The sequence below is a fragment of the Etheostoma cragini genome, chromosome 12 (genome assembly GCF_013103735.1).
Source record: "Etheostoma cragini isolate CJK2018 chromosome 12, CSU_Ecrag_1.0, whole genome shotgun sequence".
In the NCBI taxonomy this organism is placed as follows: Eukaryota; Metazoa; Chordata; class Actinopteri; order Perciformes; family Percidae; genus Etheostoma; species Etheostoma cragini.
The window spans coordinates 24,190,211-24,210,141 of NC_048418.1; the positions used below are offsets into that span (position 1 = coordinate 24,190,211).

Here is a 19,931-nt window from a genome sequence, read left to right on the forward strand (position 1 = left end):
ATCGCAGATTTCCATGCAAAATAATGCGGGGCTTGCATGATTTTTGTTGCTTAAAGTCACAAATATCTTAACAGTAAGATGAAAAATGTTGTGTTTACTTTACACTAGGCAGCATGGCAGCAAGCCCCTTCAATCCCTGCTCACTCATCTGCCTCGCACCAGCATTCCCCCCCCCCACCCCCCCCTACTACCAATCCTCTGACTCTGACAGCAGCCTCCTCACTCATTCCACCTCCAATCCCCTTTTTCCCTTACAATAAATCCCTTTTTAATTTGTCTACTCCTGAGTCTGAGTCTGGGTTTGGGTCTCTCTTTGAAATCAATTTTTATATGTTTTAATTTTAACTTATGGGACAACATCTGAAACTGTGGATGTAAAGACCGGGAGCTGTCACACTGAATGGACTCTACTTTCTTTAACAATCTTTTAGAACACAACAGATTTTTTTGTTGAGCACCAATGTCTTTGCTGCAGACATGTACCACCATATTACAACATTTTGCTATTTGACAGGAAGAATAGAAATGTTTTCAACTACTGATAACAAATCAAAAAGACAAAGTTTCAGTCCTCCTCCTACCTGTCCATTGGGTTCCTCTGGCTCCTCCCAGCGGACCATCACTGTGTTCGGAGATATAATATGGGCCTGGACGTTTCGGGGAGGACTGGCTGGGGCCTGCTCTCCTGTACGAGCCTCCACACGTGTAGAGGGGGGGCCCTGGCCGATGCTATTGAAGGCTGACACTCTGATTTCATATTCAGTGTTGGGGTACAGTCCCCCGATGCTGTAGCGGGTGGTGGTGATGCTGTCCACTGTCTCGTACTTGCTGTCCGGCCCTTTGGCCCGGTACTGGATGATGTAGTAGGAGACCGGGTCTGGGTTGCCTGAGTCCCATGTGATGGTTACACTGGTGGCGGTGGTCTCTGTGACTATGGGTGTGCCGGGAGGCTTTGGCAAAGCTGGGGATAAGAGAGAGGCGAGATGAAGCGAATGACTAAATATTGGTTTCTGTCCATTCTGTACCTTTGTTATTGTAACATTCATTCATACTGTACATTCTTTTGTTCATTTGTATGTATCAAATCATTTCACATTCTCTACTTTATATTTATACACTCACATATGCACTTTGGAGTACTGATCACACTTTTAAGATGCTAGACTGCATTTTGTCCTACTTGTTCTAACTACATTTTGGCGGATACACTTTCACATTCATTTAGCAGCTGTTTTAGTTTAAACCATTATTAAATGGCCACCCACACTGCCATGTATCACTGATAAACCCACAAAAATGAGGGTGCCTTAACCATATTCAAAATGTAGAATTGTTTGTACTAGTACAGAACATCAGCTAGACAGAAGTCAAATGTAACATTACCATCCTGGACCGTGCACACATTTTTAACCCAATCCATCTACTTCTATCCTTCAATAAAGCAACAACTGGGCAACCTTTCCACCCTCTCTCTGAGAACCAAAATGATTAATTGTGACATTCGGCATCTCTTACTCTTTACTAAGACCTGAGCGGTGGCCTCGAGGATACCCAGGCTGCTCATGGCCACACAGGTGTAGTTTGCTGACTCCCGGACCCCGTTGAGCTCCAGCACGTTCCGTCCAATCGGCATTTCATCCTCTGGGGTCAGATCCTCGCTGCCCAGCATCCACTTGACGTAGGGCATGGGCGAACCCACGGCCACGCAGGTGATGTTGATGCTCCCTCCCGGCATAATCTCATGGTTGGAGGGGAGGATGGAGAAACGAGGGGGCACACGGCGCACTGGGAAAGGAGGAGAGTTGGGGTAGAAAGGAAGGAGGGGTGTGGGGGGGTTTCGGGGTAAGGTGGGGGATGAGAAAAGTAGGGAAGGGAGTGAGGAGAAGAAAGGCAGAGAAAAAGGAGGAGGGGGGAGAGAGAATCAGAGAGAAAGAGAGAGGAAGAACGAGGCAGAAACAAGATAAAGATTAAGAGAGAAAGTGAGGGCAAGAAAGATAAAAAGAAAGAAAAAGAGAGGAAAGAGAGAAGAGGTAACAGGAAGGGGGAGAATGAACTTCAGGTTGTTTTTTTTACAGAAAATTACAAAGGGATATTTCATGTTTAGTCCCAATTACGTTATGGTACTGATGATTCCAACAGAAAGACACAAATCTTGTGCAAGCTCAACCATTCAGTGAGCTGCCTACTCAAAATAATAAAGTGAAAAACTCTTGAGTAACATTTCAACCAGGACATGACACCTATAGTCAGTTTCTCTTCTTAAAAAGAACAGGTTTCTTATTGGTTATTATTCATTTTACGCAGAAAAATCAGACTTTCTGATTCAGGTTTTTGATGATAGTTGTATTATTTTAACATTTCTCCCTCCAAGCAATGACTAAATATGCTAAACTTGACCAGAAAGGTCAGTGAGAAACTTTACTTCCTTGAGATTTCTGTGCCTTGGGGGTGCTTGTGCATTAGATGGACTCTTTTTAGAGAGTGTATGCATCATAGGGGGGCGATCAATAGGCCCTGCCAGCTATTTGTGTCCCCATAAGAAGAACTAAAGTGGCAAGTTGTATCCAATACTGCATCCGTCTGAGCTTGGATGACTATTTATTAGGGAGAGACTGAACTCATAGGTCACTTGCATGCCTGGGCGACTCAAGAGGTAAAAAATGGTGGAGAAACACAAAGAAGAGAACGAAGAACTGAAGACAGAAAGTGAGACAACAGCAGAGACATTGGAGAGACAGATAGAGAGATAGAATTAGCTGAGAGAGAGAGAGAGAGACCGAGAGATAGACACATAGAGAAAGACAGAGACAGAAAGAAAAAGGCAGCTCTGCTTCTCTTCCAGACAATGACAGGCAATGTAGCAAAGGACAGCCACATTGTACAACAAGATACTGTACAATACATAGGATTCATAACTGATACAGTGTGTAGTCAAATGAATTGGAAATGTGGACAGGAGTGGATTGAGGGTTCTAATAGGGTGTTGTGGCAATTACAGAGTGATCATTGGACACATTAAGTTAAGAACACCAAGACAGCATGAAAGAGGCAGAACGGGAAAGAACGAGTGCGAGCGAAAGGAGATATGTGAGGTAGTATGTGCATGTTTATAAGTTAATAAACTTATGTACATGTGTCTGTCGCCACTACACATCAGGGTGCAGACAGAATGCAGAAGAAGAAAAAGAGAAAAAAGGGGTGAGGGAAGGGGAAAAGACAGGGAAGTGGGGATAAAGAGAGGAATTAGAAGAGGGTTTTTTGGGGGAAGGAGGGGAAAAGGGGGAAGAAAAGAGGAGCGAGGAAGAAGAAAACACATGGATCTATTTAAAAACACGGCTATATACCAGAGTCAGGCCCATTCAGAAAGTAGGTGCTTCAAAAGAAAGAGAAAAGACTAAGAGAGATCGGATGTTGAAGGAACAGAAGAAGAAGAAGATACCCGAGGGTCACAACACAGGAAACAGAAAGAGACAGAGAGAGAGAGAGAGTAACAGACAGACATCTCTGCATGAAAGGAGAGAATGAAAGGGAAGGCAGAAAGAGAGCAGAAACATTGTCCAAAAACTAAACTCACCACTAGGAAGCTTAGATTTATAATAAAACATAAATGTGAGAAGCAAAAAATGTTCTAAAAGTACGCAAATAAAAAAAGATTAATATAAAAACGTTACTGTAAAACACCTCAAGTAGCAAAACATTGTTTTAGATGACTTGGAAATCCAGCAGTAATTCTTATATAATAAATAAATACAAATAAAATAAATATAAATGAATAAATATGGGTTAATTTGCTGCATAATCTCCACTCCTTTATGTGTTACCATTGTTATCATTACTTGGAATCTTCATGGGCCACATCCCCCTACTCAAAGAATCTAGAGACAATTGGATAGAAGTTAACATTTTTGCATGAGTTCAACAAATTAAAACAAATCAAAAGGTTATAGGAATACTTGTAGAAAAAAAAGGAAGACACCCAGAATTGGATACAGAAGTTGAAGACAAGAAAGAGACAAAGAGACAAAAACAGGTAGATCTGTTAGAAAACAGACATGATTAGGCAGGCATCTCCTCATCTGAGCATGCTGGAGACAGACAGAAAGACAGACAGGCAGACAGACAGACAGACAGACTGCATCAATGACAGCTCCATGCACAAGACAGACACAGCAGGTGCAAGGCAGCACGGCAAAACACTATCACTCTCATTCATTTATTTTATCCACATTGCAAAAACAAAAACCAACTAAAAAATGTATTAAGCATTATGGATTAGTTTTGGTAATATGAGCAACAACAGGATGACGGTGAAGACTCAAGATGATCGTCAGCAGTATTTAAAAAATAAATAAAACAGAGACAAAAGGCTGAAGAGTCCACTGCAGAGACATAAAGTGAGCTCATAACAAGGGATAATCCTTCACATGCTCACAGAGCTTTAAGTTAATCGAGCCAGGCTGCATGATTCCCCTCCATTTTCCATACAGTCGGTGAGAGCCAGGGAGCTTCAATCTTTATTAGCGGGGCAATGATTAGTCTTGTCCTCTGTAGGGAGTCTGGAGGCTACGTACTGGGGAGACCTTGGCACAGCCATAAGGATTACCGCTGCATCTCAGCACCACTATACACCCGTTCAGCATCGTCACTGAGCTGACATTTACGCAGCACCATCCAGTCCGTCTCAAGGACACTGCTTTCAATATGCACTGTAATAAGAGGGAATTATTAACATCCCCTCGATATCTAAAACTGTGAATGCATATGATTCATTTCAAATGTCAGTCAATACAGGCGTATCGGAGTGTTTGGGAAAGATAGCAATAGGCAATAATATACATAATACATAATAATAATACAGGCGAGTTGGGATATTACTAAAAGTTGACAGATAGTTTACTGTTAATGATGAAATACCACATGTGGAAAATAATTCTACGTAAAAGTCCTGCACTGAAAATGTCACCTAAAAGTCTGTATTATTTTTAGGAAAATGTACTTTACACCCTTACTTACTTACTTACTCATTGCTGCACAACTTTGTCCGAGCTGCAGTTAATTGCTAATAGGGATGTAACAATTACCGGTGTAACGATTAACCACGCTAGAAATGTTGACAATAACAATTACCCTTTTCATTATAGATATAAATATCCTCGTTATCACGGTGGATTACCACGGTGTGGAAACCCTGTGTTCAATCCTTCCCAGCTTCATTGGAGGCACGTGAAGTCGCCACTGCGCTCAGACAGGAGAAGGAGACAGAATGTAGCAGCTGTTGACAGACTCTTTTTCTTCTTTCTTTTCTTTCCCGTTTTCTGACTAGTTGAAGTGATGTGGGTAGCCCAGAACGTAGGTTAAAACTATACTGTAGCTTGCTAAACTGTCATGGCTTTTACGGCCTTGTTATCTTCAATAAGTGGTAGTTTAGCCCGTGTTATGACATGACATTTCTTTGGATATACACATATATAGTAAACAGAGCAGCCTTTGGAGCCACGTGTGGAGCTATTAAAGGTTTATTACACTGTTTGCTCCGTTATGGATATGTGTGCTGTAATAGATGTGGCTTGTTCTCAGTTTGTGTTACTGAGCAATTTGTTGACATTATTGTTATTTGCTGATATTTCAGAAGCACATCTAACTTTACATGTAACATCAATAACAACTTCATAGTTAACTTCATGTTGGAGTTGTAAATAAATCTTCCTGGATCTCAAAGTCAGGCATCTCTGGTACAACAGTAATTGTAATTTGAAATATTGTATATACCCTGGGGTCGTCTAATGTTTAACAATGCCTCATATTTCATCATATGCTTTGTATGTAAAATGTGAATTTGTCATGTAAGTAGTAACTATAGCTTTTCCAACTAGTATTCCAACAAGTATTACTCTCAAGTAAAGCAGAAGATTGGCCTGGGGTTCGAATCCGACCTGCAGCCCTTTGCTGCCTGTCCTCACCTCTCTTTCCCCCCCTTTCCTTTCTATCCATCTAATAGAGTGAAAGGCCCAAAAAACTAAAGAAGCAACAGTGATTTGTGTAAAGTGTACTAAGGTGGAGTAAATATACTGTGTTACTTTCCCCCACAGGTGATGTGATGGTTGTCTCGCCATCATGAGTTAATGGCATGAATCTGGCCAAATAACTGATGCTTCCCCTACAAAACCTGCACAGCAAATACCACACCAACACAGAAGGCACAAGCGTGACTGCGAGGGCAAGACTTAGTGCAACAAGTTCCGAATTAGAGCAGATGTGATGGCATGGAAGCTCAGACACAACATTACACATGAAAATAGAGAAACAGTAGCCAGACATGACGAGACTGTAAGTTCAATAACATGACAATGCGAGCATATCAATAGGCATGAACATACACTGCCATGCTTTTGTGTCACTCAGTCAGTCAACAGACATGCAAGCTGTGCTCCTTTCTCTTTCTCTCTCACTCCTTCCATGCAAACATCGCCTCTTTTTAATCTTCCAATTCTTGGGTCTCCATGACAACAAGATCATACCATGCAGAAAACATTGATCGGGGAGTGAAGGCAATACCAAGGGTTCTGCACACAAGGCCTCACAATGCAGTCAATGCACTCTGCTGCGTAGGCAGACCACTTCATCAACGTAGCAGCTTCAGAGAAATCAACTCTCTTCATTTTTTTTTTTTTTTTTGGGAGACATAATTATTTCTCTTCAAAATCTACTCCGGTGTCCTTTAAATGTATTTTTTTTTTCCTTTTTTGTTTCTCTCTGTTTCAATAAGTGGAGCTTTCTGAAACAAAGGAGTAACAAAAGAAAAGAAAGAGCACACCAACCTTCTCGAAGCTCTGAGGGATGAGAGGGGGTTGATGCAGAACACAATGACGTGAGGGGGAGAGAGAGAACGGGGAAACACAGAGAGAATAAAAACGGCCAGCGCAAAGCCTCTCGCTCCACTGCACGCACTCTCCAACACTCTCACGTCGCATACACACTCCTCCGATTTCCCACTTCACATAGAAACTAGAACTTATAAATCTGAACATTGGTCGGGGTCTTTCGAACATAAGCCAGATACACCAGCACCCACAATCCAGAGGCTATTATCACTTAAAGTGGGATTATGTGGGTGCATAATGATGCCGTTAACGTAAACACATTTAAGAATAATTTATAGCCAGATTGTTTCCAATTTGATTCAAATCTCCGAACAAATTTGTATATCTTTTGTGCAACATTTTCCTCTAAATCCACCTCTTGTACAGAAGCCATTAAAGTAGACAGTAGTGATGTTTCCATGCAGTTAAACCACGGTGTGCTCCCAACTCCAAATTTGATTCCATGGCGGGGGCTCGCACCGAGGTTTAAGGTGGACTTGTTAAAGGTGGTTGTGAGAAATACCAAACAACAGGGTTAACATATATTGTAGACAATGGATGGGTTAGTAATGCTTGTTTAAAAGCACAGAAAGGAACAAAATACTGTATTTTTACAAAGAGCATCTTAATTGTAGGGATTTCTGTGTTTCTGTTCTGTGCATGTGCGTGAGGGTGCACGTGTGTTTCTGGGTTCAGGTCCTACCTCGCACATACAGGTTGGCAGGGGAGGAGTAGCGTACGCCTCGAGAGTTGGTGGCCACACACTCGTACTTCCCTTGGTCCGTTTCCTCGCTGTTCTCGATCTGTAATGCTCCTGCAAGACAGGAAGAGAGAGAGAGAGGGGGAGAGAGAGAGTTGTTTTATATTTGCCATACAAATAGATTAGTCAGATGATAAAAAACCATCCTAATATTGTGTTAATGTACACATAGCTGCTTATTGTGTTTTGTCTGATGCTTTGGCAACATTATTATTGAAATTTCATGCCAATAAAGCCCTTTGAATTGAAAAATGTAATTTAATTGAATTATGAGAGAGATAGAGAGAGAGAGAGAGTAAGCGAGAAAGAGCGAGAGAAAGAGCGAGGGAGAAAGAGAGAGAAAGAGAGAGACAGATAGAGAGAGAGAAAGAGAGAGAGAGATGGATAGAGGAATAAAGATGCTTAGTTGAGTTTGTAGAAAGTGTTTTTGCTGCTATCAGCCTTTCTTTCATCGTCAGATGTTAGTCAGCTGGTCTGTTTTGCTATATTTGGACCCTTGGGTATCCTCTCTCCTATTGCTTCAACATCAAAAGCAGCGTCTGAAGTAAGAAACACCATATTGTATTTTCTCTTTCCTTGCTCGGCAACACATTCAAAAATCTGAATTTTCTTCCCAAAAAGTTTGCAAGTCTCAAAATGACTTTTTATAAACTGAGATGACATTTAAAGGACCTTTTCTTGTGCAGCGCTTTAAAAGCTAGAGATTCCTCTCTGCTACAGCAGGCTCACTGCTGCTTGACAAGCTTTACCCCACGGCAACAACCAGACACAATGCTCTTTAACTCCGCGACTTCTTTTCTCCTCAATTTTTATCCTGCAACCCTGATCCCGCCGTGATAAACAGTGTCTCCCTAAACGTGCTAAAATTACACACGGCGCTCGTCAGGTGTTCATTCGTTTCACAGTGTGCTATTTTTACTTTGGTTTCCTTTCCTTTTTTTGCAAACGGCAATTTAAATTGCCAGCAGTTCTTTTTATTTATTTATTTATTATTTTTTTGCTTTTTCAGCCTGCTCTGTCACATTCATCTCCTCTGAAACTGACTTTGACATGGAGCCTGAGGAGGAAGCACAAAACCATGGATTACACTCTGCTGCAGGAGGAGAGAAAAAAAAACTTGTCAAAATGCACACACACACACACACACACACACACACACACACACACACACACACACACACACACACAGCTAGTTTAAGTCTGTTATAAAGCCCAGTGTTTAGTATCAAATCTCCTGTGAAACTGATAAAAGTGATTTAGCTTGCATGGAGACATATAGAGAAACAGAAGATATAGTCTTTCTGCACTTTCACATACATAGGTTACTTAAAGAATTTGAATTATTTGCGAAAAGCAAAAAAGGTCCCAAAATAAGCTAGTACGTTTTTATACTTTTATTTATTGTTAGGTAATCTTGCATCACTGCATCATTATTTATAAAAATTATAACATTATCTGTATGTAAATCTTAATGTTTTGTATGTTTTTCTGCTCACAGATGACCACCATTCAAATCCAAAACTATAACCGTTCCAGTGACTCCGAAGCTATTTAGTAAGGTAAATTAAGCTAAAAAACTGCATAGTTTCCCTTTAATAAAACATAAGATATTTCCCTCTGACATATAGTGTGGTAGAATCTGGTAGAGTAGATGTACAAAGGACCATTTTTTGGAAAATCTTAAGTAAAGCTGCAAAGATTAGTTGATTAAGCGCTTAGTCAATTGACAGAAAACTTATTGACTTCTATTTTGATAGCCAAATTATATTTGTATTGTTATAAAGTTCTGGTCCAGCTTCTAAGCCATGAGGATTTGCTGAATTTCTCAGGGAATTCCTAGGATTGTTGGGTCCTTTTAAATTATAGAACGTGGTCTAGACCTAATCTATCGGTAAAGTCTCTTGAGATAACTCTTGTTATGAATTGATACTATAAATAAAATTGAACTGAATATATCATAATCATTATCTTTGAGTTTCAGACAGTTGGTCAGGCTAAAGAAAATGAAAACCCTGGACTCGACTTAAATTGCAGCGCAGTACAAAGCAAAAGTACCTCAAAGTTAAATCTACCACTTGAGCTAATGCACTAACTTTCCACCACTGCAGACACATACACATGGTGTGTTATCCTAATGATGAGAAAAGCTTTTAATTATTAATACTTAAGAACAGTTAAGCACTAAAAGGTTCCACAGAGACAGGCTGTTTGTGCGTCTGTGTGCATACAGCTGATTAGTACACTGCATGCAGAAGTTTAAACAACATATTTTTGGATGCTCTGAGGAGGGAAAGTTTAACTTGTTACACACAGCTCAGGCAAAAGTATAAATTCCGTGTGTTTGAGAGGGTTTAGTGAACTGAGGGCCCCGCGAGCTGAGGCTGTCATCCATTTGCTTCTGTCTTCTGCAGTTACATGAAAAGAAAACAGCTCGTGCCCTCCTCTTTCTCTCCATTTTTCCATCTCTCATTTCCCAGCGGTACGGGGCAGAGTTGGGCGATAAACAAGAATAAATTATTTGCTCTACAAGCCAAGCCTTCTCACCACAAAGAGGCGCAGGCAGAGGGAGAAGGGAAGGAAAGAAAGACAGAGTGGAGGAGAGATGGAGCTGGACAGGTGGAGCTCTACAAACAAGAACTCATCTGACAGCTGGAAGCAGCTCATATGGCTAACCATCAGCCCGAATTGGAAATGGGCGATTGAAATCTCCTTTCATGCAAAACGTGTGGTTCCCATAAAAAATACAGCTTTTCAGTATCTGCACGTCTAAAGGTCAGAACATTTATACATACAAACAAACAGAGTAGACAGATAACTGGCAATGGACAAATATTAGGACCGTCAGTTTGGGAAAGTGAAAGATAACAGAACTAGAATGAGATGTGGCTTCAGTAAATTGAGCTGCGGTGAAATTGCAGATGGTGTATTATGTCTGCTGGGCTGAGACTCAGCCAATCAGATGACAACCAAAACTGCCAACTGGCTCTGCCAGAACATCTAGGTCAAACAGATCACCTGGACCAGGTGAGACCTTAACTTTGAACTGGGACAAGGGTCAACAATCAAGACAGACAGATGCTATATTTTATTTTACAAAGGCAGGGTTCACTTAACTCAGTTTAAAAGTAAAGCCTTTTCCTGATAGCCTGGAGATTCAAAGATTAAGGTTCTGGCACAGTAATGAAAGTCGCTACGACCAATCAGAACAACACACGCGGTGACGTATCCAGAGCCCCATACGCTTAGCTACCAGCAGAGCAACCTGGGAAATTAAACCAGTCGTCATCTGTTCAGCTCGCCTCTGGCTCCGCCTATTTCAGATACACCGATGTGATTGGAGCAGCTGGCCCCACCCATATCAGTTAGACCAATGTGATCGGTGAAGCTCGCCTCTGGCTCCGCCTATTTCAGATACACCAATGGGATTGGTGTAGTTTGCCTCAGGCCCGCCTACATCCGACACACAGATGTGATTGGTGCAGCTTGCCTCTGGCCTGCCTATATCAGATACACCGATGTGATTGGTGCGGCTCAAGACAACACTTGTGTCATATCAGGATATTACAAAATCCAAAACGTATCTAGCCTCATATATCGATATCGATATAATATCACTATATTGCCCAGCCCTAATTTGTGCCCTTCTTTATTCTACATCCAAACAAAATGGAGATGAAAGCTAGAAAAGCAAAACAAAAATTAAGCCTACATATAAGAAATCACAGCATATCCAATACTTATATCCACATTTTCTGTCAGTCTAGAAACATGATTTGTAAAAGGATTTGTCTGCCTAGTCATTTTTAAGACATCCTTTTAAAAATAACATCCTGGATCTTCACCAAAAACGAATCACTGGTTGTTGTTGTTTTTTTAGGACAGTGTCCTAATTCCCAAATTCCATTGCTTGTTGTACTATGAAACTGATTTAAGGAAACTAAACTGCTTCTTTATGTTTCAATCCCTTCCCTTTTTTCGCTTTAAAGGTCCCATGGCATGAACATATCACTTTATGAGTTTTTTCAACATTAATTTGAGCTAGAAATGGTGATAGGTGTAAACTAAGCCCTGGGTATCCTGCTCTGCTTTTGAGAAAATGAAAGCTCAGATGCAGATCTGGAACGTTGCCCCTTATGAGGTCATAAGGGGAACGGTTACCTTCCCTTTCTCTGGTTTGTCCGTCCAAAGAATTTGGCCCACCCATGAGAGAGTGAGACATCATGGCTTTCAAACAAGCAAAGTGGCAGTTAGTCAAGGCAACACCCCCAACCTCCACCTTGCCTCTAGTCTAGTGGCGGTAATTCTACACTAGGGCTGAAATTTGGGAAAGAGACTTCAGATACAGTATTAGGGGACCACTAAGTCTATATAAAAGAGACTTCAGATACAGTATTAGGGGACTATTCTTAGGAGTCTAAGGTGCCACTCTTTCCAAAACAGACAGTTTTTCTCTCACATTGACAACTGCTCCGTCTCCCCCTCCCCCAAGGTTAAGAGTCTGGGTGTCATCCTTGACAGCACATTATCCTTTCAACCCCATGTAAATAACATTACCCGGTCTGCCTACTTCCACCTACGTAACATCAATCGCCTCCGCCCCTCCCTTACCCCCCACACTGCTACAATTCTTGTCCACAGTCTCGTCACTTCCCGTCTCGATTTTTGCAACTCTCTCCTCTTCGGTCTCGCTCACAAATCCCTCCACAAACTTCAATTGGTCCAGAATTCAGGTGCCCGCATCATTACTCGAACCCCCTCCATCCACCACATCACTCCTGTCCTCCAACAGCTCCACTGGCTCCCGGTCCAGTTCCGTATCAAATTCAAAATCCTTCTATTAGCATTCAAGGCCTTCCACAACCTCGTCCCAACATATTTGTCTGATCTCCTCCAGCGACCCACTTCCTTCCGCTCCCTCAGATCCTCTTCCTCCATAAACCTGTCTGTCCCCCCCGCCCGTCTCACCACCATGGGGGGCAGAGCATTTAGCCGCTCTGCTCCCCGTCTCTGGAACTCACTACCCCCCCAACAAAGAAACATTCATTCCCCCATTTCAAATCACAACTAAAAACACATCTGTTTATAACTGCCTATTCCACCTAAATGTCTGTTGCTCTGCCTTTTCTCTTGCTTTGCTGTATAGTATTTGTTTTGCTGTATAGTATTTGCTTTGCTATTGTATAGTATTGGTATTTGTTTTGCTGTATAGTATTTGTTTTGCTGTTGTATAGTATTGGTATTTGTTTTGCTGTATAGTATTTGTTTTTCTGTTGTATAGTATTTGTTTTGTTTTGCTGTATAGTATTTGTTTTGCTGTTGTATAGTATTTGTTTTGTTTTGCTGTATAGTATTTGTTTTGCTGTTGTATAGTATTTGTTTTGCTGTTGTATAGTATTTGTTTTGCTGTTGTATAGTATTTGTTTTGCTGTTGTATAGTATTTGTTTTGCTGTTCTTAATTTAGGAATTCCCTGTGCGGCGTCCTTGAGTGCCAAGAAAGGCGTCTTTAAATACAATGTATTATTATTATTATTATTATTATTATATAAAAGAGACTTCAGATACAGTATTAGGGGACCACTAAGGTCTATATAAAAGAGACTTCAGATACAGTATTAGGGGACCACTAAGGTCTATATAAAAGTGACTTCAGATACAGTATTAGGGACCACTAAGGTCTATATAAAGAGACTTCAGATACAGTATTAGGGGACCACTAAGGTCTATATAAAAGCATTTAAAGAGCACCATGTCATGGGATCTTGAAATAAAGGTGACCTAAACGTGACTGGTACCATTAGCACAACCTTTGATCAGATCACAGCTCTTGGCCAAGACAGGTCCATCCATTACCCAGCAGTCAACTTCAGGGTCCATATTGCATGCCATCTGTTAGAGTGTAGGTCTATGATGGCTGTTCCGTGCTTAGGTAAACTCTCCACATCTCCGTCCCAAATGTCAGATATAGACGGATAGCTTGTCAAGGTTCTCCTCACGCACATCTAAACTGGTGCAGCAGATGGCATGGACAAATGGATGGGTGCTTTGGTTAAGGTGTAAAGATGCCAGAAAAGGTTCAACTCCATATGTTTTTGTACACTCAGGAAACCGGATGGCGTGTGTGTGCAGGTTTAACATAGGTGTCGATGGTTACCGTTTTGACAGGTGAGAGATACTTGTTATGGACTGTGAAATGGCTAACAGTCCTTTTTTGCTGTATTTGAGTGCAGTCATTATCAATATAATTTTTCATCCTGCCCAGGTCCTGAAGTTAATTTTTTTTACCACCGGCCACAGACACTTTTTTAACAGCCTCATAAAGGTGGAAAAACAGGATTTTATGTGTCTCTATGATTCTAACCGGTCTTATTTATGGCAGCCTACACGTGGACACTGCGCGTGGACGATCTCGTGGACAATCTACCTGCCAATGTAGCTGGTAGATTGAGTGTTAACCCGCCATTTGGCAGGTGGCCAGGTGTTAATTTCAGGCCCTGATCCTGACCCAAATGGGCCATAAAAATATGTCCAAGACCCAACAAAGAAAACAAAGAGAAAGGACAGAGGGAAAACAATAATTGGAACCCAAAACACATCCTTGGCTGCGGTCCAACAGGAGCTAGCAGCCGTTCCCTAGATCAGAGGCATTGCTTGAAAGGTGCCCCCATTAAACAGATTTAAAAAGGAGACTTTCATCCATAACACATCTCTGGGCTGTTCTGTGCCTAGCTCATGTGTAATCTATTTCCTGCAAATCATTTCACTGCAGTGTTTGGTCCATTACTGTATACACTGCATTTTGTTGTGCAGCTTTGCAATGCTTCTGGTGATTTGAAATCCTATTAAACCTCGCGGTGAAACTCGCCGTGCCATTTGTCTTGCTACTGTTTCATGAAAGTGATACATGACCTCACGGCCTGTAGCGGTGAATTAGTATCAAGTGTCTGTGAGACACCTACAGAGGACAAAATGAGTCTCGGGGCAGACCAAGTCAAACATTGTTATAGACCCTGCATACCTGTAACATTACTGCACTTAATAAGGAACTATTGTTTCAAGATGCATGCAGAGGTTTGAGGAAGGTTCTTTGTTATTTTGTAGCTCCAAGGCCACCAAAGCTTTGCGCCTTTTAATTATGGATCTATAAAACCATAACTACACTGCTCCCTCTGCTTCAAAAGTCTCTCTCGTTTTTCTTTTTTAGGAGGGTTGTCTCACCTGCATCCTACAGTCAACTGCAGAGCATGTTAGCCTTGAGGTATTCTGGTGAGTAATTACTGGACATTATACTAGGAATGGATGTGGGCTACAGCTACCTGCAAACACTATAACTGACAGTTAACTAAACCCCTCCCCCAATCTACATCAGCAAACAGTATCATAGCAACTGTAACTAGGCAAGGCAGCGTTTGAAGTGTTTGATTTCTCCACATGTTGATGCGGTGCGTTAAGGGGCTGTAGTAGTAGAGATTCTCCATATATACAGTATATATACATACATATATATATATACATATATATATATATATATATATATATATATATATATATATATATATATATATATATATATATATATATATATATATATATATATATAATGTAATTACTTAATCTGTGAAGTAACAAGTAGCTAAAACTGTCAAATAAATGGAGTAAAAAGTACAAAAGCCCTCTTAGAGAGTAGTGAAGTAGAAAGAAGCACACAATGAAAATACTCAAGTATGGGCACCCGGATAGCCCAGGTGGTAGAGCGGGCGCCCATATATAGAGGTTTACTCCTCGACCCAGGGGGCCGGGGTTCGACTCTGACCTGCGACTCCTTTGCTGCATGTCATTTACCCCCTCTTTCTACCCTTTCACGTCTTCAGCTGTCCTGCCAAAAATGCCCAAACACATCATCTTTAAAAAAAAAAAAAATATGTAAAGTATATGCAACTACTTCAAAAAGTACTGTACTTGAGTAAATGCACATAGTTACATTCCACCACTGGCTAAGCTGATAAAATCTGTAATACATTATAGATTACTAATTACTGTCATTTGAGAGTAATATGTTATCTTACAATATTACTGTCTCTAAATTGTATTGCGTTACACTACTTTTACTTTACTTTTGACCAAAATAACAGTGGTAGTTTGACAGGGCAGCTATCTTTTACCACTGGATCAATCAGTCCCCTCTTTATCCACTTTAATGCATCATAGATTATTCATAATATTTTGTAAAATGTAGATGAATAGTAACTAAAGCTATTAAAAAGACAAGTAAAACATGCAATAAGTAGGTAGGAGAAAAAGAAAATACTCAATTAAAAGTTGTATAAGTATGGCATTGTTGTAAAATGTTTGTAAAGCACTTAAATAAGAAATTCATGCTGTTTAGTTTAAAACTAAAGGTAGTTTATAGGAAATTGTCAATTATAGTGTGATTAAAACACACTATTTACATTATGTACAGTACTGGATTTACAGCTGACATGTGAAAAAATACACAACCTTACTTGTTTAACAGTAATTTAGTTTTACTGCGAATCATCAGAGGAAGTGCTTTTATTTTGAAGCAGCCTGCACAGAGGTTTTCTGTTGTGTGCTCTTGCTAGCTCACTGAGATGAACGTGAGAAGCTAGATGTAAAACATGTCCGTCTGCTTACTTTGTTGTTTGTAAAACTGGAGCATATTGAAGAGTAAATGGAAACAGTAAAAGACAAGCGTTTTGGTTGTCATTTGAAGCCATTCAACTACAGGCAGAGTTACCATAGTTACTCTCCACGGCTGATAAAATCCAATGGTATTTACTTAATCTTATTCTATTCTTAAAAACACTAAATGTTGCATTACATGCATTGTAATTCACGTTACTAAGATTGTAACGAGTATAATATTACTGAAATTGAATTAGCAATGCATTATATTACTGCGCTACAGCAAAAAGGAATACATTACTGTAATTGCGTTTCTTTTGTAACGTGTTAATCCCAACACTGGAAATGAGAAGCCTACTTTAGTCTTCTTATGTGTGAAATCAGAGACCCACACTTTCAGATCTGACCCTGTTATCGCAAACTGCACACATGCCATGCTTGACAGGTGTGGCAACAGTGACAAAAAAACAGTTGAAAGTGCAAGACTTAAATGTGTTTCAACAGCGTAATGGCAAACTCTCCAAATGGAGACGCAGACACAAGGTTGACATAGGGCAGAAGTGATCAGTGAAGGATATTGGCTGACAGCAGGCAGATATCCGAGCTGGCAGGACAGAGGAGCACAGAGAATATGGATGAAGCAACAGCAAAATGGTTTCGCCTCACCATCACTTTCATTCCCCCTGAGGACGGCTGAGTGAGAACGGTTGAGAAAATGCGTGTCTACCTACTCCAGGAGACGCTGTATCATCTATACAGAAGAGTATAAACAAAGCTGAACAAACTGTCTTAAGCACAAGATGTGATTCTTCCGTATTCACCCCTCGATCTGTCTGCACACACACACTCTCTCTCTTCCCTGTAGCAGCGAAAAAGAAAAGCTTTCCGCCCTCTTTCCCTATTACCATTTCTGGCAATGTGATTTTACATTCACATTTAAAGACATTGAACTCATTTCACACAATTTATGCTGGGTGGGTCAAAAGAAAAGAGGAACATCGTTTAAATCCCTAATGTGAAGAAACTCTGTGTAAGTATTGATTTTCAGAAAAGAGAATTATGGTTGTTTTGGGGTTGATTGATTATTATATTAAGCTTTTCTTTTCAAAGTGGATTTAATTTATAATTTTATATAAACTTTAGTATAGGAGACCTGGCTTTTTTTTCTTATAACGTTTATGACTCACAATGGAAAGCTTTTTATAATCTTTTTTCCAAAATGTTAATAAAAACAGCATTTATTTATTTTTCTTGGCTTAAATGCAGCACAATTATCCTTTTATGAAATTGGCTTTAAAAAGGTTTTACGCCCCAAAGGATGCAGATAAACTCAGAGAGGAGCATGTAATCCCTAAATTATAATTAAAACGTGATAATCACCAAATTTAGAGCAACAAGGACTGTACCTGATAGTGATGCTGAGCTATTTGTTTTTAATTATTTTATAAATCAATAGTCTAACAATAACTCCTTGGGCCCTATCTTGTCTTGTGTCTTTGCTATTTTAAGATCGACGCGGTTAATCTCCCATCCTGCGCCCACGTCGTTTAAGTAGCAAATGCACCTGCACCCACCATGGGTTCAAAGATGGTCTTACAGGTCTTACAGGGAGGTAACAGGGAGGTAACAAAAATCTGGCTGCATTAATAAAATGCACCTAGTATGCCTAATATTACGGTGCAAATCTGCCATCATAATAGCAATGTGCCAAGGTACAAACGCGCCTGGCTTTTAAAGGGAATGGGAGATGACCTCTGATTGGTTGACTGCATGTGACGCCCAAAATACACCTATGAATTAATAAAGACTCTAAGTACAAGCCTTTTGAACCATGCGCCCGGCTCACGGAACCTTTTTTCCGCCGTCTAGCTAGCAAAAGTGGATTTGGCGCTAAACAAACCTGCGCCACGCGTTGAAACAGGGCCCCTTGTCTCTCTCACCTGATCGGAGCTGTTTGATGCGACCCTGGCTGTTGAAGGGCTCGACGGGCAGAAAGTCTTTGAACCAGGAGATCTCCGGGTCAGGGATGCCGCTGGCAGCGCACAGCATGGTCGCCGTCTTTGTCCGCTCCACCACCTTCAGCTGGGGTCCCATGTCTATACTGGGGAAGCCAAGTGGCAACAGGTCCTCTGGAAGGATGAAGAGAAAGGAAGAACTTAGTCACAATTTACTAAAGCAGGCAGCATTCACAACTCATAGCAAGCAGTCGATACACAAAGTACAGCTGTGACTGACGGAAATGCCATTTGTTTTGAAGGTATCTGGTCATAAAACAAAGTGTTGGACACGTTATAATTCTGACTTGATGATGGTGCAAAAAGAGTTAAGGGATCACCAAAGTTATTACACTTCATCCTTAGCGGGACATTGATGTTTGTACCAGGTTTCATGCAATCCATCCAGTGTGGTTGTTTCTCTCATTTTATTCAAAACCACAAGATAAGTTAATGGTGACAAAGGAAAAGTCAGGGATCACCAAAGCCATTCAGATGCATCATGTGGGGACCACGGATGTCTGTGACACACAATGCCACACCTAGAGTCAAGCGCTATAAAAAAGATAGTGGTAAAAGATAGGGACAGAGGGTTGGTTACCAGGGAGAGGGGAAGCATTCGACGATTGACGGGCTTGCTACTAGCAGTTATCAGTTTCTTTTTAATGACAACTGACAAGCAAAGAAAACAGACTACAGCCGCCTACAACCGCAACGGCTGCACCTGATTGGGCAAACGCTTTACTCATGGGCTGTCTGCTCCCAAATTTCAAAACAGACCAACATGGTGGCTCGTTTGGAAACTTTCTCATATTTAAGAGGATAGTTTACCAAAATGTGTTTCTGAAAATATATTTTGCAAGAAATAGGCTATGCAGTTGCTGAATCTTTGTTCATTTCAGATCTACAACGGTCAGCTTAGAAGATTTTTTGGGAGTTTTGGAGAGGCGGCGAGGTGAGCTGGACGCCACTGATTTACATAAGGTGGCCTGGACTTCAACTTTATGAAAATGAGGAGCAGACAACTCGGTGGTACGCTTTACGAAAGTCACTGCAACACTACCAGATTCCATTGACCAGCTGCTAACATAGGAATGAGAAGTGTAGAAATGATGCTTGCCAGTGGAGATGTGCCATTAGATTATAAGATGTTAGTAAGGTTTGCTCATACATTATGTCAGAGCAAATCCACTGTGACAATGATGAGCAAATGTGTTTACTCCTCATTTTTTGGGACAGTTGATCTGCAGTTTTTCAAAACACAGCCGACCGGTTTATCCGCCCGCACAGAAACAGAGTTGACACTTAATCCCTACTTTTCCTTTTCTGTGGTGAAACATAAGACTTGCTCACTCACGCACACACTCAGTGATGTGAGAGCCATTGTTCCCCGCCTTTAACATCTGCAGGCCTCTGAAAGTGGAGATACTGGCGAGGACAGCGAAGCCACTGTATCCTTCTTCATGAAAACGTGCTAGCTCCTACCGCTAGCTAGTCATTAGGTGATCTAGCAGGCGGCACAGACACAGCTAGAGTTAAGTGTGTGTGTAACAGGCCGTTTCTACAGGAGTCTAAACATGCCGCCCAGTCAGCAGGAACAACTTAAATACTGCACACACACACACACACACACACACACACACACACACACACACACACACACACACACACAC

At 41.0% G+C, this 19,931-nt stretch overlaps 1 protein-coding gene across 20 annotated transcripts in view; it reads right to left on the bottom strand.

Moving 5' to 3' along the window:
* The window catches only part of LOC117954877 (receptor-type tyrosine-protein phosphatase S-like), a 58,756-nt gene that overhangs the window by 23,378 nt on the left and 15,447 nt on the right, over positions 1-19,931 (bottom strand). For 11 of the 20 annotated variants that reach the window (XM_034888951.1, XM_034888953.1, XM_034888955.1 and 8 more), the window contains exons 4-9: positions 18,205-18,393; positions 7,564-7,674; positions 6,819-6,830; positions 3,132-3,146; positions 1,516-1,785; positions 582-961 (exon numbers count right to left, since the gene is read on the bottom strand). In XM_034888951.1, the coding sequence (XP_034744842.1) occupies positions 582-961; positions 1,516-1,785; positions 3,132-3,146; positions 6,819-6,830; positions 7,564-7,674; positions 18,205-18,393 (977 nt within the window). The remainder of the gene's footprint in view (positions 1-581; positions 962-1,515; positions 1,786-3,131; positions 3,147-6,818; positions 6,831-7,563; positions 7,675-18,204; positions 18,394-19,931) is intronic. The other 9 variants (XM_034888957.1, XM_034888958.1, XM_034888971.1 and 6 more) reach the window with 2 other exon arrangements.